We start from the raw sequence: 20,571 nt of genomic DNA, 5'->3' as shown, positions 1-20,571 counted from the left end.
AAATAAGTACAATGTACTAATCGCAAAACACTTTTGCTGCTATTGTGGTGGGATACGAGTAAGGTTAGGGACAGGTTTGGTGGTACGGGTAGGTTTAAGGGTGGGTTAAGGTGTAAGGGATGGGCCAACAGTGTTGTAGTAGTTGCTTATCAGTGGTGACTATCTCAAGTTGATGTCCATATAGCAGAAATGTACAGTAAAAATCATGCAGTTAGTTAATGACATGTAATCAAACAGACGGTGAATACTATTAACAGCAATGATTATATATTGCAATCAAACTTATAACAAAATTTGGTAGTTTTGTGTGTTGTTTGAGGGTTGGCATCATCTGAGGTCCTCTGAGGGGTTGGCATCTCAATCATTGCATGCATCCCGTGAATTAATCACTGTATCAAATGATTAATTTAAATGTAAGTACAAAGTAGTTAAGGCCACCTAATGTAAAGTGGGACCCTGATTATGTTGGTTTAGGTAATTTTGATATGTTCATTTGTGACCCTGGACCACAAAACCAGTCTTAAGTGTCAATTTTTCAAAATTGAGATTTATACACATACATCAAAGCTGAATAAATAATCTTTCCATTGATGTATGGTTTGTTAGGATCAGACAATATTTGGCCGAGATACAACTATTTGAAAATCTGGAATCTGAGGGTGCAAAAAAAATCGAAATATTGAGAAAACTGCCTTTAAAGCTGTCCAAATGAAGTTCTTAGCAATGCATATTACTAATCAAAAATGAAGTTTTGATACATTTACGGTAAGAAATTTACAAAATATCTTCATGGAAAATGATCTTAATATCCTAATGATTTTTGGCATAAAAGAAAAATGGATAATTTTGACCCATACAATGTATTTTTGGCTATTGCTACAAATGTACCCCAGCGACTTAAGACTGGTTTTGTGCTCCAGGGTCACATTTTATTGTATGTAAGTAACAAATGTAAATGTGTGTTTAGTGTGTGGTGTTCAACTGTTCCGATGGTCTGGACTACAAAGCGATGAGTAAATTTTTCAAGGGTCTGGCGCAGTCCGGAGCGTGGGCATGTTTCGACGAGTTCAACCGGATAGAGGTCGGTAATGCAAGATCAACGTCACAAATGAGTGGTGATGTGACAGCCAAATTAGTCAATTAAACAAATACTACTTTATAGCTAACAATTATCAGTTTGTGTCTCCATGCTCTCTGTCAGGTGGAGGTGTTGTCTGTGGTCGCTCAGCAGATTTTGAGCATTCAGCAGGCCGTAATGCGGAACATGAAGACGTTTATGTTCGAGGGAACCGAGCTCTCTCTCAACCCGACCTGCTGTGTGTTTATCACCATGAACCCAGGATACGCAGGCAGAGCAGAGCTGCCTGATAACCTGAAAGTAACCAAAAATAAACACGCTCATGCTTTTCATACAATTTCAGAGTAATACACCATATTGTAACTTTGCGTCCTGTTTTTGGCTCATTTTGAAATGAATTTGAGTATTATGGGAAATTGTTTTCTTACGCCATGGTCCATTCATTCTTTTATTCATTCATTTATATATTTATTTATGTTTAGTGTGTGTGTGTATTTCCATGTTTGTAGGCTTTGTTCCGTACAGTTGCAATGATGGTTCCGGATTATGGACTAATTGGAGAGATATCACTTTATTCAATGGGATTCACAGCATCCCGGAGGTGAAATAATTTCTAGTCAAACAGTTAAGCTAATTAATATTACATTTTAGGGAAAAGGTTCCAGTTGTTTCACTTTGTTTTGTGTTTTCCAGCCTGGCTCAGAAGATTGTGGCGACATATCGTCTGTGCTCGGAGCAGCTCTCGTCTCAAGCACACTACGATTACGGGATGCGTGCGGTGAAATCAGTCCTGACTGCAGCGGGAAACCTAAAACTCAAATACCCAGAAGAGGACGAGAGCGTTTTGCTGCTCAGAGCTCTCATGGATGTCAACATGGCCAAGTTCCTCGCGCAGGATTTACCACTATTTCAGGTGTGTAGATGTCAATTACACATTCATTTTGTATGACTTTGCATGTGGTTATTGATTTGTGTTTGTGTGTGTTTTTAGGGAATCATCACTGATCTGTTTCCTGGAGTGGTGCTGCCCAAACCAGATTATGAGTTACTGTTAAAAGCCTTGGATGACAACATCACCAAGATGAAACTGCAGCCTGTACCGTGGTTCATTGGCAAAATTATACAAGTACAGAATCTGCTCAATGCCATTACATCTATCTACTCAATCTGTCATGTCTTTATTATCATTCATATATTTTTTTCTCAAATTTTGCCTCCAATATTTAAACATTTAGAAGGTAGTTTATATATGAGCACTGCTATTTTAAATGTAAAACTGTTATAAAATTCATTTTAAACACTAATCTGATTGGGTGAGCGGTATTTGAAGTTCTTTTTGAAGAAAAAAGCTAATTTTATAATATTGTGAGAACTGAGGCTTGTTTTTATAGCTGAAACTGTTAAATAAAAAATTTAATCATTTGATCAGTTTTATCATGTGTGCAGGTGTATGAGATGATGCTGGTCAGACACGGCTTCATGATTGTTGGCGAGCCTATGGGTGGAAAAACTTCAGCTTATAAAGTTCTGGCTGGAGCTTTGGGAGACCTTTATAAGGGTAATCAATCCATAATATTTTTTATTCTTTATTCTTTCGTTAATTTTTTTGTGTTCATACATGCTACCGGTTAAAAGTTTGGAATAATTACGATTTTTAATGTCCTTAAAAGAAGTCTCTCTGCTCACCAAGATGGCAATTATTTGATCAAAAATGCAGTAAAAACAGTAATATTGTGAAATGGCAGAGCTGAATTCTTTTAAAAATCTAACTTAATCCAAATTTTGAATCATTTTAAGTAGCAAAAACTGTTTTCAACATTGAGAATAATAATAATAAATAAAAAAATGTTTCTTGAGCAGCAAATCAGCATATTAGAATGATTTCTGAAGGATCATGTGACATTGAAGACTGGAGTAATGATGCTGAAATTCAGCTTTGATCACAGGAATAAATTACATTTTGCAATATATTCAAATAAAAAACAGTTATTTGAAACTACAATAATATTTCACAATATTACTGTTTTTACTCTATTTTTCATCAAATAAATGCAGCCTTGGTAAACATGAGAAACGTGTTTTTCAAAATTATTTAAGTTTTTGAACAGTCTTGTATTTACATTTTTATATGCATATTCAAGAAAAACCCCAACAAATCAAATACGATGTGCTGAAATGATATGGAATCATAACCAAGTATGTGCACATGTTATTTGTCTATATAGAAGGGCTGATGGAAGAGTTTGCGGTAGATTTCCGCATCCTTAATCCGAAGGCGATCACTATGGGGCAGCTGTATGGCTGTTTTGATCCAGTGAGTCACGAGTGGTCAGACGGCGTTTTAGCCACCTCTTTCAGACAACAGGCCCAGTGCACCGCAGACGACCGCCAGTGGATCATATTCGATGGGCCCATCGACGCGGTCTGGATTGAGAACATGAACACCGTTTTGGACGATAACAAGAAGGTACGTTTACATTTTAATATTGCGGTGAACTTGTCTGAAGCGCTTCAGGTTCAATGCTGGTGTCTGATGTGTTTTATTGTTGAACAGCTGTGTCTGATGAGTGGTGAGATCATTCAGATGAGTCCTAAAATGAGTCTGATCTTTGAGCCTGCGGATCTGGAGCAGGCGTCACCCGCTACGGTGAGCAGGTAAACAACGAACACTCAGCTCCACATTGTTAAAGTAAAACAATACAGAGCCCATTCATTTTCTTCCAATTTGTTTTATTAGCAATAGTGTACGCTACCATTCAAAAGTTTGGGGTCAGTATGATTAAAAAAAAAAAAAAAAAAAAAAGAAGAAATTAATACTTTTATTTAGAAAGATTGCATTTTTTTTTTCTTCTTAATTTTCAAGTCTTTTATTTTAAATATGAATAAGCAAATTTCTAGTTCAAAGTCATTTGATTACTACATTTTGTAAATAAGTCTGAATCAATCATTATTATAATAAGTGCATAAAATTTTCTTTTGGTTTTACTTTCCAAGTGTTTTTTTAAATTTGTTTTTTATTTCAACGTGTTTGTTGTCTTGTCATCGAGAGTGTGTGTGTGTTACGTTTAGATGCGGTATGATCTACATGGAGCCGCATCAGTTGGGCTGGACGCCTCTGAGAGACTCCTACATGAACACATTACCTGAGAGTCTGGCAGATGAGCACAGAAGCCTGGTGAGAAGGATTGTGCATATGCTGTTAAAGTAATAAACATTTCTGAATGTAATGATCACCTGTGTGTGTTTTGTTGTAGATTACTGATCTCTTTAACTGGCTGGTTCAACCTTGTTTGGACTTTATTTACCACGAGTGTGGATTCTTAGTTCAGACGTCACCTATTCACCTGGCCTATAGTCTGATGCGCCTTTATACCTGCCTACTAGGTACATGCACATAAAAATATGTACATTATGCATATCGTCAATCATTTTGTGGTCTGTTTGCTCATGTCACATTTGATCGTGTTCATGTGTGCAGATGAGATTTTTCAGTCAGGACAGGAAGGAGCAGAATCGATGACAAGTCAGCAGGTGACGCTGTGGCTTCAGGCCCTGTTCGTATTTGCTGTGGTCTGGAGTTTGGGAGGAACCATCAACGGCAACAGCAGGAAGAAGTTTGACATCTTCTACCGAAACCTTATCATAGGCACAAACACCGATCACCCGCGACCCCAGAGTGTGAAACTCACCAAGAGCAACGTGTTCCCAGAGAGAGGTCTACATAATGTTTTTGGTTGACTTTTAATGACAGGGTTTCCATGGTCATGGAAAATCTGTAAATGTAGGACAATTGTGATTTCCAGGCCCAAGCAAAATATGTAACTATTTTCTCATAATTCCTATTCCCAGTCCCTGTGGATTATTAACTTTTTAGTGGATTCCAAGAGAGGATATTTTTATGCATTAAGAACCTCGTAAAACTAAAAGTCAGCTAAGAGTCATATACAATCATTTTAAAAACATGTTTATGAATCTTGTCTGCTGTCTGTTTGTTCTGTTCTCCACACAGGCACAGTCTATGATTATTATTTCCAGAAGCAGGGTCCCGGTCAGTGGAACAACTGGACCGAATCCATCACTAAAGAAGACAAAGTCATATCTGCTGGCGCAAAAGTTAGTTCACAAAAATCAGGGTTATTAGAGTTAAATAAAAATATAAAACCGCAGCTAAAATCAACATTTTTGTTGACTGAAATTAAATATAAAACTTAACTTTTATTTTATTTCAGCTAGTTGCCACAGACAACATTTTCATTTGGTTTAACTTGATGTACTAAAATACCTAAAACTAAAACTTAAATAAAAATGAATAAAGACTGTATAGTCTATATTTAAAAAAAAAAAAAAAAGTTCCAAAACATTTAACTAAAATCAAATATAAATATATACAAAATTCAAAATATTAATAAAAACTATAATAGTATTTAGGTGATAAATGTGCATTTTATAGAATATATTAAATTTATTTTTGCAACAAATGTCTTCGATTTTTTTTTAATTTATTTATTTATTTTATTATTTATTTACATTTTATTAATTTATTTTATTATTATTTTTTTTTAAAGAGTTAAAAACAGTAAGTGACCAGTTTTACCAAATTTCAGTTTTTGACAGTTTTCAAATGTCAATTTGAAATGTCAAAAAATGCATAAAATATAAATCTAAATAGTAAAAAAAAAAAGTGAAATCTAAAAGTAAATCTTTAATATAAACATAATTCATAAATCTAAACATAAACTCTAAAAATTAATCTAAATATTAATTCTAAATATATATATATATATATATAAGTAAACATATAGAGTGGTGAATGAACCAAAGGAAAACGTTCACATCACGCAAAATCACAGGGTAAAATGACTGTCTTTATACCTTCCTTGATGTCTCTGTCTCTCTCTCAGGTGTCTGATCTTATCATACCCACGGCAGAAACGTCACGCCAGCTCTTCTTCCTCAGGACGTATCTGTCACATGAGGTGCCCACACTGATCGTGGGACCCACAGGAACCGGAAAGTCTGTGATCAACAACAACTTCCTGATGTCGCTTCCCAAGGAGCGCTACACACCCATCTGCATCAACTTCTCCGCCCGGACCTCTGCCAACCAAACCCAGGACATCATCATGTCTAAGCTGGACCGCCGCCGCAAGGGCGTGTTTGGGCCACCGATGGGGAAGAAATGCATCATCTATGTTGGTAAGAAGTAGATTTAGTACAAACACTGATTGGGTACATTTATTGAACAGCTAAAGCCCAGCTACCTACTTTTCTGTAATTTTAAATAAAAAATAAAAGCTTCACAAGTGTTCCTGAAAAATGGCAGTTTTAGGTTGCACTTTCAGTTCTTCTGTGTTAATAAACTCTAGAGAATTGTATGAATGCACAGATAAATGAATAAATTCATAAATAAAGATTAAAAATGCAGTAACATAAGAAAAATAATCTATAATTAGTAGATTATGTATACTATGTATTGTAAATGTTTTCAGTTATTTTTACAAAAACATTTTTTTTTTTTTTTTTTCAAAATTCTAAATAAATTACAGTGTACCATATATTATGTACATAGAGATTAAGTTATAAATAAACCTAATAAATCATATTCTACTTTCCTTTAATTTGATATTGGATACAACGTAGAGTAATTTAACTAAAATTTATGATTGTATTGGCACAGCATTAGGTATTTTTACAAAAAAATGTAAAGTTAAAATTCTAATTACAGTGTAATATTATGTTCATAGATATTAAGTTGTGAATAAACATGCTATTAATAACATGCTACTTTCCTTTAAATTAACATTTTCTGCTGTAAAACTTTCTGTAGATGATCTGAACATGCCTGCAAAGGAGATATACGGTGCTCAGCCGCCCATTGAACTGCTGCGCCAGTGGATCGATCATCATCATTGGTATGATAAAAAAGACACGTCCAGACTGGACATTGAGGATGTTCTGTATATGTCTGCCATGGGGCCCCCTGGTGGAGGGAGAAACGACATTACAGGTAAATCTCTGATCCTAAATGCTCATCACAGAATCATAGTCTTGCTCAGTTTCTTCTTTGTCACTGTTTTGCATCTTTCCTCCCTCACAGGACGATTTACACGTCACCTAAATATTATATCGATCGATACATTCGATGATGAGACTCTAAGCAACATCTTCACATCCATCACCGACTGGCACTTCAGCAATGGTTTTGATGCCTCTTTCTACAGGTGTGTTCATGAAGAAAGTTGAAATCTGATATGAAAATATCTCAATGCGATTGCATTAGATATCAACATATAAAACCAATATTTTGGTGACACATATTTAGAATAAAAGCAGAACGAGCACACTCTACAAGTAAAACATTTTAAGTGTCCAAATAGTTTTTTGTGGCCACTGTGTGATAATTGTTTTTTTTACACAAGCTGAAAATCATGATTAAATATTTCTGTGTATGCGTGTTTGTTGTAGGTTGGGTAAAATCATGGTTCAAGCTACTATGGCAGTATTCAAGGATGCAATCGAGAGTTTCCTCCCAACACCATCTAAATCTCATTATATTTTCAACCTGCGAGATTTTGCGAGGGTGATTAGGGGTGTAATGCTCTGTCCATCAACACACATGCAGGTAAGCACACACACATACAGGTATATTTCTATGCTAAGGCGAAGTAAATACAGTAAATAGTTTTCATAATATGAGTTTGTGCTTTTTTTTTCATCAGGAAGGTGATAAACTAATCCGCTTATGGATCCATGAGGTGTATCGTGTGTTTTACGATCGACTGATTGATAATGACGACAGAGAGAAATTTTTTAACATTGTGAAAGAAAGGACAGCAGTGTATTTCAAACAAAGCATCGATAAGGTAATAGCTACATTGTGAAATATTTCACCCCTAAAATCAAAAATCATAAAAATGATTCAAATAAATAAATACTGATAAATAATTTATTAAAAAAAAAAAAAATATATATATATATATATATATATATATATATATATATATATATATATATATATATATATATATATATATATATATATATATATATATAAATAAATAGTAATGAATATATATATATTTTTAAATTTAACATTGTCAAAAAAAATCCATCTGCATATTTCAAAAATGCTAATAACTACATTGTGAAATATTTCAAAAAATTAAACAAATGAAAAAAAAAATATTGATAAATTATTTATAAAAATTATTATTATTTTTTTAAGAAAATTAAGTTATTTCTTTCTTTTAATTTTGAGGTGAAATATGACCTGGGCATTTTTCATTCTTTTTCAAGGGAAACTGATGAAGTACTTTAAATAAAATTGATCTGGTTATCTAGTATCTCTTCTAGTAAAATTGGCTTTAGTTGAATAATTATTTTAATAAGAAATATTAACATGTCTCTTTTCCCCTATCCAGCTCCTCGGTCATCTCACTCTGTCTGGTAAAGTTGAAGATGACAGCATTCGCAGCCTGTTTTTTGGTGACTACGGCAAACCAGACTCGGCCAATAAACCATACGACGAGATCACAGATCTGAGTACATTAACGGAGGTGATGGATTTCTACCTCAAGGAGTTTAATAACATCAGCAAAGCGCCCATGAACCTCGTCATGTTTCAGTTCGCCATCGAGCACATCTCACGAATCTGCCGAGTGCTGAAACAAGACAACGGCCACCTGCTGCTGGTCGGCATCGGCGGATCGGGGCGACAGAGCGCCACCAAACTCGCCACCTTCATCAATGACTACGAGCTGTTCCAGATCGAACTGACCAAGAACTACAGCATGTCAGACTGGCGTGACAATCTGAAGCACCTGATGCTGAAAGCAGGGATAGAGGGTAAGAAAACAACATTTCTCTTTAGCGACAGCCAGATCAAGGACGAAGCCTTCGTTGAGGACATCAACATGCTGCTGAACACAGGAGACGTCCCAAACATCTTCCCAGCAGACGAGCGTGCTGACATCATTGAAAAAATGCAGGGAATTGCCCAAATGGAAGGGAAGAAGATGGACGTCACGCCGCTCTCCATGTACAACTTCTTTATCGACAGAGTTAAAGCCAACCTTCATATAGTTCTTGGTACTGTTTATATATTATATTATATTATATTATATTATATTATATTATATTATATTATATTATATTATATTATATTATATTATATTATATTATATTATATTATATTAATTTGTTTAACTAGGAGAGAAACCTCTCTGAGATTAAAGAATATCTTTTAAGGAGTGTCCTGTCTAAGATAGGGAGAAAATTAACATATATACAAAACAAAAACAGAAATAATAATTACTCAAATTATATATAAATACATATAGATATATATATATACAGATAATGTATAGATTTTCTGGGACAGGACGCTGAGACGTTTTATTAAATCTCTCTCTCTCTCTCTTTCTCTCTCTCTATATATATATATATGTATGTATGTGTGTGTGTGTAATAAGTATAATATATACTTATTATAATGTTATCTTATTATTTCTTTCTTTTTTTTTTTACCAGGAGAAAAACCTCTCAGAGATTAAAAATATATTTTACAGGAGTGTACTGTCCAATATAGGCAGAAAATTAACATATACACAAAAACAGCATACATAATTGCATAAATAATACAAACAGATGTAAAAATATTATAAATATATATACAAATAATATATACATATATTTTATTCATTATTTCATATTTATTAAATAACATATGTTTATTAAATATTTAATAAATACAAAATTATATATATTTATACACACACATTTTATTTTATTATTTATCTTATTTTAAAATATAATTTATGTATATTATAATATATAAAATATAGAAATAAATGATCATGATTATCTAAAACTGTATTCTTGTTTGTCCATTAGCAATGAGCCCAATAGGTGAAGGCTTCCGCAATCGTCTGAGGATGTTCCCATCTTTGATTAACTGCTGCACCATAGACTGGTTTCAGGCCTGGCCCAAAGACGCTCTGGAGATGGTCGCCAATAAGTTCTTTGAGGATTTGGATCTGGAAGACAACATCAGGATAGAGTGCGGTCATGAGCCTGCATTTTTTACCTTTAACAGTTAATAGTGTTCAGATATAAAGACTTACATTGTCAATTTTGCTTTATTCTCAGGGTGGTGGAAATGTGTAAGACATTCCAGGAGAGTGTGCGACAGTTGTCTGAGCGTTACTACTCCCAGCTGCGCAGACATTATTACGTGACTCCTACCTCCTACCTGGAGCTCATCCTGACCTTTAAAGTCTTGCTTAACTCCAAACGCAGCGAGGTGAACGAGCTCAGGAATCGATACATAGTTGGCTTGCAGAAACTTGACTTTGCCGCCTCTCAGGTGAGACAGAAAATGTGAACACTTCATCTATCGTTTCATAATACTCTCTGTATACTTCATTGTTCATCTGCAATCAGTGTTGTAGTACATGTCCTGAAATACATATAATTAATTCTGTTCTATTTATGTAGAATCTAGATATCTATCTTTTATATATATACTGTATATGAGTTGTGTGAAAAAAATTAATTACAAATAAAACATTTACTGTGTATATATATATACACAGTATATATATATACAGTAAATCTTTAAAAAAAAATTGTATAATTGTATAACACGATATACTTTTTATAATTTTGCCACAATTGTTTGTTATTTATATTTAAATTGTAAATATTTGATTTTTTACTCAAATTGTTACAAACAAAAAATATACATTTTCAAACAGTTTATTAAAATTTGTATTAAAATTAGAAAAATGTGAAATATTTTCATAGGTGGTCTCAAATAAATGTGTAGATTTCAGGGATATTTCAGCAAATGGAGATTAATCATGATCTACTATTTATAATTATTTTTTATCAGCGAGAGGCCTAAATACATTATTTGATAATGTACATAGTCATTATCCCTGAATAAATAGATGTTGACAGTGCTGTTTGTCTGTGACGTGCAGGTAGCGGTCATGCAGCAGGAGCTCACAGCTCTTCAGCCGGAACTGATCGAGACGGCCAAACAGACCGATCAGATGATGGTGAAGATAGAGAAAGAGACGGTGGAGGTGGATGCTAAGAAAGAGCTTGTCAGTGCTGATGAGAAAGTCGCCAATGAAGCAGCAGCTGCTGCTAAAGCGATCAAGGTAACCAGATGGGAAAAATGTATTTCAGTTCATCAAAGCATTACATTTCTGTCTAAGGCTCACAGAAATAATCCATGCAGGCAAACACCGCTAACTACACAACGTCACTCCTTAACAGGACAAAAACATATCTGTTATATAATATAATGCAATTTAATATGTACAAAAGAATTACAATCAGAGTGTTGGCCCAGTATTATCGTTTATTTTTACATACTTATTTTAGCTTTTGCAAGTGAAAAAATAAAATGCAGATGATCTCATGTTGCTGATTTTTCCTTAAAATCTTTTTTATCTACTTTGTAAGTTTAAGTAGAAAATACATGAGTAAATAAAGAAAAAAACATAGGTATGTAGGAATTTACAAGACCAGAATTGTGTTGGTGGACTAGTTGTCAATTGTGAGGTCAATTGTTAGCAGTTGGAGATTTTGGGCTATTAGGACACTGTTAAAGCTACGATCGTGAAGTTTAAATCAGTTAACTTATTGTCGGATAGGATGAGTGTGAGGGAGATCTTGCGGAAGCGATGCCAGCGCTGGAAGCAGCCCTCTCTGCTCTAGACACACTGAAGCCGGCTGATATTACTGTCTTGAAGACGATGCAGAATCCTCCTGGTCCTGTCAAACTGGTCATGGAGTCCATCTGTGTCATGAAGGGCATTAAACCAGAGAGGAAACAAGACCCTGGTGGATCAGGTATGAGAATGTGGCACAAATGAGAGAAACAGGTCAAATTTATCACACACATCTAACACTGTATTCGTAAAGCTGATTAAATACATTTGCTTGGTTTTTTTTTTTTTTTTCTTTTACACAGGAAAGATGATTGAGGACTTCTGGGGACCATCTAAGAAGCTTCTAGGTGACATGAAGTTCCTTGAGAGCCTTAAGACGTTCAATAAGGACAGCATACCTGCAGCTAACATTAAGAAAATCAGAGAAAAGTTTATAGACAACCCAGATTTTCAGCCTTCGGTAATCAAAAGCGTGTCTTCGGCTTGCGAGGGCCTTTGCAAATGGGTGCGTGCCATGGAAGTGTACGAGCGCGTCGCAAAGGTTGTCGCCCCCAAAAAAGAGAAATTAAAGGAAGCAGAGGAGGAGTTAGGCATACAGATGCAGAAGTTAGCTGTGAAACGTGCCGAACTGAAGGAGGTGGAGGATCGTCTGCAGGCGCTGAATGACACGTTTGAAGGGATGATACAAAAGAAAAAAGACCTAGAAGCAAACATAGAGCTCTGTTCCCAAAAGCTAATACGAGCTGAAAAACTAATCGGTGGTCTGGGAGGAGAAAAAGACCGGTGGACGGAGGCCGCTCGGCTCCTCGGCATCAAATACACCAACCTTACCGGCGACGTGCTTTTGTCCTCGGCAATGGTGTCGTATCTTGGTGCGTTCACTGTCGATTACCGCGTGGAGTGTCAGCGAGTGTGGCACAAGCTGTGCAATGAGAAAAACATACCATGTTCGAAGGATTTCACACTTAGCAACACTCTCGGAAACCAGGTGCTGATCCGGTCGTGGCAGATCGCTGGATTACCAGTGGACTCGTTTTCCACCGACAATGGAATTATTGTCTCAAACTCTCGCCGTTGGCCGCTCATGATCGACCCACAGGGACAAGCCAACAAATGGATCAAAAACATGAACAAGGCCAATAAACTGTCCGTCATCAAGCTCTCAGACAGTAACTATGTCCGTATCCTCGAGAACGCCATCCAGTTCGGTACGACAGTCCTCCTGGAGAACGTCGGCGAGGAGCTGGATGCAATTTTAGAGCCGGTTCTCCTAAAACAGACCTTTAAACAGCAGGGCGTGGAGTATATGAAGCTTGGCGAGAACACTGTGGAGTATTCAAGCGACTTCCGGTTCTACATCACAACAGGATTGAGGAATCCGCATTACTTGCCGGAGGTGGCGGTGAAAGTGTGTCTTTTGAACTTCATGATCACGCCGTTGGGTCTGGAAGATCAGCTTCTGGGGATTGTCGCCGCTAAAGAGAAGCCAGAACTCGAGGAGAAGAAAAACCAGCTGATTCTCGAAAGCGCAGCCAACAATAAGCAGCTAAAGGAGATCGAGAACAAAATCCTGGAGGTTCTTTCTTCTTCTGAAGGGAACATCCTAGAAGACGAAACTGCTATTAAGGTTCTCTCATCATCTAAAATATTGTCAGAGGAGATTTCCGAGAAGCAGAAAATTGCGAGCGTGACTGAAAACGAGATTGACGAAACTCGAATGGGTTACCGGCCCGTTGCAGAACACTCGTCCATTCTGTTCTTCTGCATCTCGGATCTGGCGAACATCGATCCCATGTACCAATACTCTCTCACGTGGTTCATCAATCTGTACTTGCATTCCATCGCTCACAGCGCGCCTAGCGATGAGCTACAGATCCGCATCGCCAACATCTTGGATCACTTCACCATGCGTGTTTACTATAACGTGTGCCGCTCTCTGTTCGAGAAGGACAAGCTGCTGTTCTCTTTGCTTTTGACCGTCGGCATTATGCAGGGCAAAGGTCAGGTCGACGACCTTGTCTGGCGCTTTCTTCTCACCGGAGGCGTTGCGCTGGAAAACCCTTACCCCAACCCGGCCCCGGAGTGGCTTTCGGATAAATCGTGGTCTGAAGTGGTCCGGGCTTCCCAACTTCCTTGCCTGGAAGGATTGTTTGAACACGTGCAGGAGAATATCACACAGTGGAAGCAGATTTACGACTCGGGTCATCCGCAGGACGAGGAGTTACCCGGGAAGTGGCGCGCAGTCGTGGGCATGGAGCGCATGGTGGTGCTGCGCTGCTTCAGACCAGATAAACTTGTGCCGGCGGTACAACAGTTCATCGTCGACAATATGAGTCGCACATACATTGAGCCACCGACCTTCGACCTGGCGGAGAGCTACAGTGACTCCAACTGCTGTTCACCACTTATCTTCGTCCTTTCTCCAGGATCAGACCCTACAGCAGGTAAAATAGAAATGGATTTTTTTCAATGATTTGTCATTTTGTTTTGAAAATAGGGCTATGCCAATAACTTATTATATATAATCTATATACTATATAATCAGTGATGGGAATAACAGCGTTATAAATAAACGGCGTTACTAACGGCGTTATTTTTTTCAGTAACGAGTAATCAAACGAATTACTGTTTCCCCCGTTACAACGCCGTTACCGTTACTGACAATAAAATGTGGCATTACTATATTATATTATTAGAATTACATTTTTCAGTTCATCTGAATGGATGCGCAGTGTAGTATTTGACGTACCGTAAACTAGTGTGAAGGTGCACGACTCGCCGTCGCTTTCTCTCACATACACGCACGCAAAGAAAGATACAGAGCAAGAGAGTCTTTCATAACATGCAGAATTGACGCGCTACATGTAAACGATATTCTTTGTTGTATTTTCCTGTCAAAATAACAGAGTTCCTTTGGAATTCTTCAGCTTTTAAGAACTGCCGGTTTCTTTGGTAGTGGGCGGAACTAATGCGCAAACGACAATCTCATTGGCTGGCGCTCACCTATTATCGTCCCTGTTTTGATTTCAGCAAATCAATTCGAGCGAACGCAGACAACGTGAATAATATTCATGAACCCAGCAGCTCATTAATCCTATAGTGCGTTTTATATTGATGACAAATATGCATTCATCCTTGGTTATTCTAATTACTAAAGTTCTATCATCATATAATATTAAATTGACATAATATTATATTATAATGCTTGACTGACTGATGCTAAGTGTCAGTAGATAAATAGTGTAGATTAATGTACAATGTTTTATAATAATAATTTATTCTTTTTAGTGTCCATTTCATTAATTTAACATATTTAATATTGGGGGCATCCAAAGTTATTTGACATTTGAACATTTTTTTTAACAATAGTTACTTTCCCTGGTAATTAGTTACTTTTATAATGATGTAACTCAGTTACTAACTCAGTTACTATTTGTGAGAAGTAACTAGTAACATGCCTTTAAAGTAACGTGCCCAACACTGTATATAATATACTTTATTCATTTTTATTGCAGTTTTAGATTTAGTTACTTAAAACGTAACTAGTTTTCGTTTTAAAACGCATAACTTTTGCTATGGTTACGCCTATCGTTTACACTACTCAGGCGTTTTTGAGGTTGAAAACGGAGACTTTTGAAAACGCTGCAGACCCCTTTTAGTTTGGAAACTCCGGGTTGCATTTCAGTGTAAACGGACCAAAACGGAGACTTCTGAATACGATGGTGTGGCTGCTGACATTCGCACTGCGTATCCTTGATGACCGTGTAAACACGGTCATGCCATTACCAACCTTCCCATCACCGTGTAAACAATAACATCATGCTCGTTGTTGTACCCATAGATATGAATGGGTAGATTCCCCATTCGACCGCTCCACGCACACAGACGCGTCCGCCATCGAAATAATAGAGAATCTACCTATACATATCTATGGTTGTACCTGCATGAATGGTCACGTGACATTTGTGTTTTCGGTTGTCGTGTAAACGGAGATCATTCTGAAACGCAGCGGAAACGCCAGTATAAACGGGGATCGTTTTCATTCTAAAACGCCGTTTTAAAACGAAAACGCACTTGTGTAAACTGGGCCTAAACAAACTTAAGAGATGTTGCCTTGGGAACTTGGGAAATAAAATAAAATCTTATTTTATTTCAGTTTATTTTATTTCAAGTAATGAAAATGTTTGTTAATAGTTTTTGTTGATGATACACATCCTATACATATTTCATGATGTCCAGTATCATAATGGGATTACGATTGTTACTCTTCCAAATAATTGCATATATAATATTTTTTATATTTCAATATTAAGTAAAAATGCAAAAGAGAAACTAAAATGGCAAATACAATGTACATTCTAACCATGTGTTTTGTGGTGTGAATTATTGGCTGTAGAAATATTTTAATTATTTTATGATTATTCTAGTGGTTTACTATCTATTTTTAATATTAACATACTTCTGTAGTTGATCTTAAGTACACTTTTATTTACTTCTGTATGATACTCAAATGTTAGGTTGCTGCTTGAAGACCACTGTAAAATCTGGGCGTTCTATGTAATATTATGAGACATAGAATTACAATATGTGATTGTTTCAGAGCAGCACTAAACATTTGCAATTAAATGATGTTCTTTCACTCTTTGTCTTACTCAGGACTACTGAAGTTTGCAGATGACTTGGGCATGGGCGGCAGTAAGACGCAGACGATCTCTCTGGGTCAGGGTCAAGGTCCAGTAGCGGAGCAGCTGATCAGAGCAGCACTGACCGACGGCACCTGGGTCGTGCTGCAGAACTGTCACCTCGCAACCAGCTGGATGCCCAAGCTGGAGAAGATTTGTGAGGAGGTCATCACACCTGAAAACACACACACCAGCTTCAGGTAAAAATAACAACACACGTGCATCTAACACACTCACCGTGCTGTTTCACATAAATTGTTATGGCCACTCTCAATTTCAGCACGGAGTTAAAATTTGTGGATACATGACAAGGTAAAGAACATATCCAGGACATGTTTAATCTCAAAATCTAACAAAAAACTACCATTATGTATACTTACAATTTTACTTCATAAATTAAATTACAGTATATTAATAATTAAACTGATAACCAAATTCCAAACTCCTTTTGTTTTAGGCTGTGGTTGACCAGTCAGCCGTCTGATAAGTTTCCAGTGAGTGTTTTGCAAAATGGGGTGAAGATGACGAATGAGCCTCCCAAAGGACTGAGGGCAAATTTACTGCGTTCTTACCTCAGCGACCCCATCTCAGACCCCGCCTTCTTCAGCAGCTCCGCTAAGCAGGACATCTGGCAGAAGCTGCTGTTCGGCCTTTGTTTCTTCCACGCTCTGGTCCAGGAGAGGAGAACATTCGGCCCACTCGGTCAGATATGAATCTATAATGCAGTTTGCTTTCCTGTCCGTCATCCTTCATTTGATTCACCCTCCATCTCTAAACAATCAACTCTGGCATAGTATCATCAATCTAACTGATCTAATCTTTTCTAAATGGACATTATAGTACCACAATCAAATGGCTTTTTAATAGGCTGAGGCAGTTATAAATTCATAGATTGATTTTAGAAGAAAGTTTGTTAGTTGTGCTTGCGAAGTTGGATTTTTATTATTTTTCTTCCATACAAACTTTGATGTGTAACTCGTCATAGACCCATGAAAGAGGCATCAAATCGTGCAGCTTATTGAAGTGAGGTGTGCTATGACTTTTAAAATGATCAGGTGTATGATATTCGCACAGTGAGTGAAAAATCAGGTGCAAAATCCCAGACTTGATATTGTGACCAAATTTGATGACCTGTAGCGCCGAGCGAGAATTTCTTAGAAACATGTGGGTCACCACATTTGAAGAGGCTAGCAAGCTGTGTGAGAACATACCCCACAATGGGGTATGAGTTGTACCCCTTGGGCACAACAGCCAGCAGAAATTGCACCGTAGATATACTGTGGTAAAGGAACTGAGCACATGCGGCTCAGCAGCTTTGGAATATCATCATTGGAAGCTGACAAGCCACTCCCTAACAACCAAACGGAGCACATTAGCAACCATTTAGCAAGACCTATATCTCTGTATCAGAACATCGTATAGACATGGGACTTGGTTCTTTTGACTCATGCTAGCAAACAGTACTTCCAAAATGCTTCAGTGCTAGCAGGGAATAGCTACATGCTAATAGCTATTAGCTAAGTGTAAAATGTGCTAAAAATCCTGGATCATTTTTAAAACATTATAAAATAGACCACGGTAAGAGTTTTGCCACAGTAAGCACCACGCACATTTTCTTCAGCAAATGTACATATCTATTCTAATATAACTAATTTCTATTTATTTATACTGATGATCTGGGAATTATTAGGAAGAGTAATCATCAATATTCAATAATTGTATAAAGCACACACATCCGAAAATAGCAAAAATTATATGCACAACCAAAAATGTCATGGAAACTTTTTCAAAACATCAATACACGGTTGCTCCCAAAAACATGTAGTAATCTTACCAGATGTTTCAAGCTGATCTTCATCAGAAGGTTTTGGTGAGATCATTAAATGTATATGGGAGTCAAGTTTCTGACTTTTTAAATTTTTATTTTTTAATATTTTTTAAGACTCATAATCAATACCGGAATTTCCTGTCTGAGATGAGTTTTGTCTTCTCCAGGGGTTTTTATTGTGACATCAAAGTTGTGTTCAGTCTTCTTTCTTCGTCTCTGTTTCTCTGCAGGTTGGAATATTCCATATGAGTTCAATGAGTCTGACCTGAGAATCAGTATTCGTCAGATCCAGATGTTCCTGGATGAGTATGAGGAGGTTCCGCTGGAGGCCCTCGCTTACCTGACAGGTGATTAAGCAGGCAGCCACTCAGGACACCCTAGCAACCACCTAACCGCCCAAGAAACCACCCAGAAGGCTCTAGAAACCACATAGCAATGTCCTAACAGCCACTCTACTCCTCAATAACCACATAGCAACCACATAGTATAAAAATCTAGTTCTTTTTACATTTTGGTTAGACAAACATCATTTTTTCAACCCTTCTGTACTCATGTTCTCTGTAGGAGAGTGTAATTATGGTGGGAGGGTGACTGACGATAAGGACCGGAGACTGCTGATGTCTCTCCTCTCCATCTTCTACAGCTGGGAGCTCATTGAACAGGACCAGTATTGTGTGTGTGAGGGAGATCTGTACTACGTGCCATCACACGGTCCATACCAGGTACACACAAACACTGTGTACTCATATTTGTAAATTAAAAGAGAAACATTTGACATTGATGAACTACATGGATTCTACTGATGTTAAAATGGATAGTTCACCTAAAAATTACAATTCTGTCTTGTACTCACCCTCACGTTGTTCAAAACCTGTATGACTTATTTTTAAGCGGTTCTTAGACAGTGTTTGGCCAAAAAGTGCCATAAACGTCATAAAAGTAGTCTCTTGCTATTAAAAGTTTAATAAAGTCTGTTGATTTCATGTATGTATGCATGCATTTGTATAGTTTCTTTTATGTATTTTTCTTTCATTCATTCATATTATATTATTTTTTCATTCATTTCATTTTATATATTTTTAATGTGTTTATGCATTCATGTATTTAATTTACTGACAATAAGCTTTAACTGGTAAGGGCAACATAAAGTACATTTTACAGATTGAATCGATTGTTTATCAGTTTTTGTTTTAAAATTATGCACAAAACAGATCCAAATTCCATTGTTATTCACTGATAGTCTTGCTCTCTGATGTAGCTTGCAAATGTCATCCACACTTGCATTCGAATCAAAATAAATGCATAATCTCTTTTGTATGTAGAGTTACGTGGACTACATCCGCAACCTTCCCATCACTGCTGAACCTGAGGTCTTCGGCCTCCACAGCAACGCTAACATCACCAAAGACAACCAGGAGACCAATCAGCTGTTAGACGGAGTGCTGCTGACTCTGCCGAGACAAACTAGCGGCGGAGCCAAATCACCACAGGTGGGAGGATGCAAATCATAAATGATAAATGATTGGCAGTTTTGTGTACGTGGTCTGTCTGAAAGCAGGTTTGTCTGTGTCCACAGGAAATAGTGGATGAGTTGGCCGGGGGAATGCTGGCCAAACTCCCTCCTGATTTTGACATTGAGATGGTGACCAATAAATACCCACTCCTGTATGAGGAGTCGATGAACACCGTCTTACGGCAGGAGCTCATTCGCTTCAACAGGTACTAGATTTATTCGTTACCTACATCGATTTACATTCAATACATCATTATGTTCTTGTAGCTCAAACAGTAGAGCTTGCAATGCCAAGGTCATGGGTTCCATTCCCAGGAATGCATGAACTGATAACATTTATACATTGTTGACTGGATAAAAGCATCTGCCAAATGCATAAATGTTAATGTACAGGCTGTCAAAGGTGGTGCGTAGCAGCCTGATAAACACCCAGAAAGCACTTCGAGGACAGGTTGTGATGTCAGCCGAGCTGGAGAATGTCTTCAACAGTCTTCTCGTTGGGAAAGTGCCAGCCATGTGGGCCGCAAAGTCCTACCCTTCCCTCAAACCCCTCGGAAGCTATGTGTCCGACTTCCTCGCCAGACTGCAGTTCCTACAGGTGAACACTAGTAGCTACGGCTAAGACAAATGCACACGACGAGAGAGAGGCTCATGGTCCTGTAATGTTTGTAAAAACTACTTAAATTGTTACCAACCGATGCACCTAGTTTGAGGGTAAATACAGTAAAATGAGATGCTTTTATAATTTTATTCATATTTTGAATTAGTTTTTATTGTATTTTCCATTA

The 20,571-nt window shown here is 37.1% G+C and overlaps 1 protein-coding gene across 2 annotated transcripts in view; it reads left to right on the top strand.

The window, feature by feature from the left end:
* dnah3 (dynein axonemal heavy chain 3) overlaps nt 1-20,571 on the top strand; it is a 41,186-nt gene that overhangs the window by 18,968 nt on the left and 1,647 nt on the right. For both annotated transcript variants that reach the window (XM_058766144.1, XM_058766146.1), the window contains exons 30-59: nt 968-1,081; nt 1,202-1,378; nt 1,588-1,679; nt 1,772-1,991; nt 2,070-2,204; nt 2,525-2,636; nt 3,304-3,545; nt 3,633-3,733; nt 4,148-4,253; nt 4,333-4,462; nt 4,557-4,793; nt 5,088-5,191; nt 5,980-6,274; nt 6,906-7,085; nt 7,176-7,299; nt 7,544-7,700; nt 7,798-7,941; nt 8,500-9,166; nt 9,971-10,136; nt 10,226-10,442; nt 11,062-11,244; nt 11,743-11,941; nt 12,063-14,204; nt 16,417-16,642; nt 16,900-17,144; nt 18,501-18,617; nt 18,835-18,992; nt 19,593-19,760; nt 19,847-19,989; nt 20,177-20,381. In XM_058766144.1, coding sequence (XP_058622127.1) covers nt 968-1,081; nt 1,202-1,378; nt 1,588-1,679; nt 1,772-1,991; nt 2,070-2,204; nt 2,525-2,636; nt 3,304-3,545; nt 3,633-3,733; nt 4,148-4,253; nt 4,333-4,462; nt 4,557-4,793; nt 5,088-5,191; nt 5,980-6,274; nt 6,906-7,085; nt 7,176-7,299; nt 7,544-7,700; nt 7,798-7,941; nt 8,500-9,166; nt 9,971-10,136; nt 10,226-10,442; nt 11,062-11,244; nt 11,743-11,941; nt 12,063-14,204; nt 16,417-16,642; nt 16,900-17,144; nt 18,501-18,617; nt 18,835-18,992; nt 19,593-19,760; nt 19,847-19,989; nt 20,177-20,381 — 7,506 coding nt within the window. The remainder of the gene's footprint in view (nt 1-967; nt 1,082-1,201; nt 1,379-1,587; nt 1,680-1,771; nt 1,992-2,069; nt 2,205-2,524; nt 2,637-3,303; nt 3,546-3,632; nt 3,734-4,147; nt 4,254-4,332; nt 4,463-4,556; nt 4,794-5,087; nt 5,192-5,979; nt 6,275-6,905; nt 7,086-7,175; nt 7,300-7,543; nt 7,701-7,797; nt 7,942-8,499; nt 9,167-9,970; nt 10,137-10,225; nt 10,443-11,061; nt 11,245-11,742; nt 11,942-12,062; nt 14,205-16,416; nt 16,643-16,899; nt 17,145-18,500; nt 18,618-18,834; nt 18,993-19,592; nt 19,761-19,846; nt 19,990-20,176; nt 20,382-20,571) is intronic.

The sequence above is a fragment of the Onychostoma macrolepis genome, chromosome 24 (assembly GCF_012432095.1).
Source record: "Onychostoma macrolepis isolate SWU-2019 chromosome 24, ASM1243209v1, whole genome shotgun sequence".
NCBI classification, from domain to species: domain Eukaryota; kingdom Metazoa; phylum Chordata; class Actinopteri; order Cypriniformes; family Cyprinidae; genus Onychostoma; species Onychostoma macrolepis.
The sequence above is the reverse complement of the archived record's forward strand: the minus strand, read 5'-3'. Positions and strand labels throughout refer to the sequence as shown.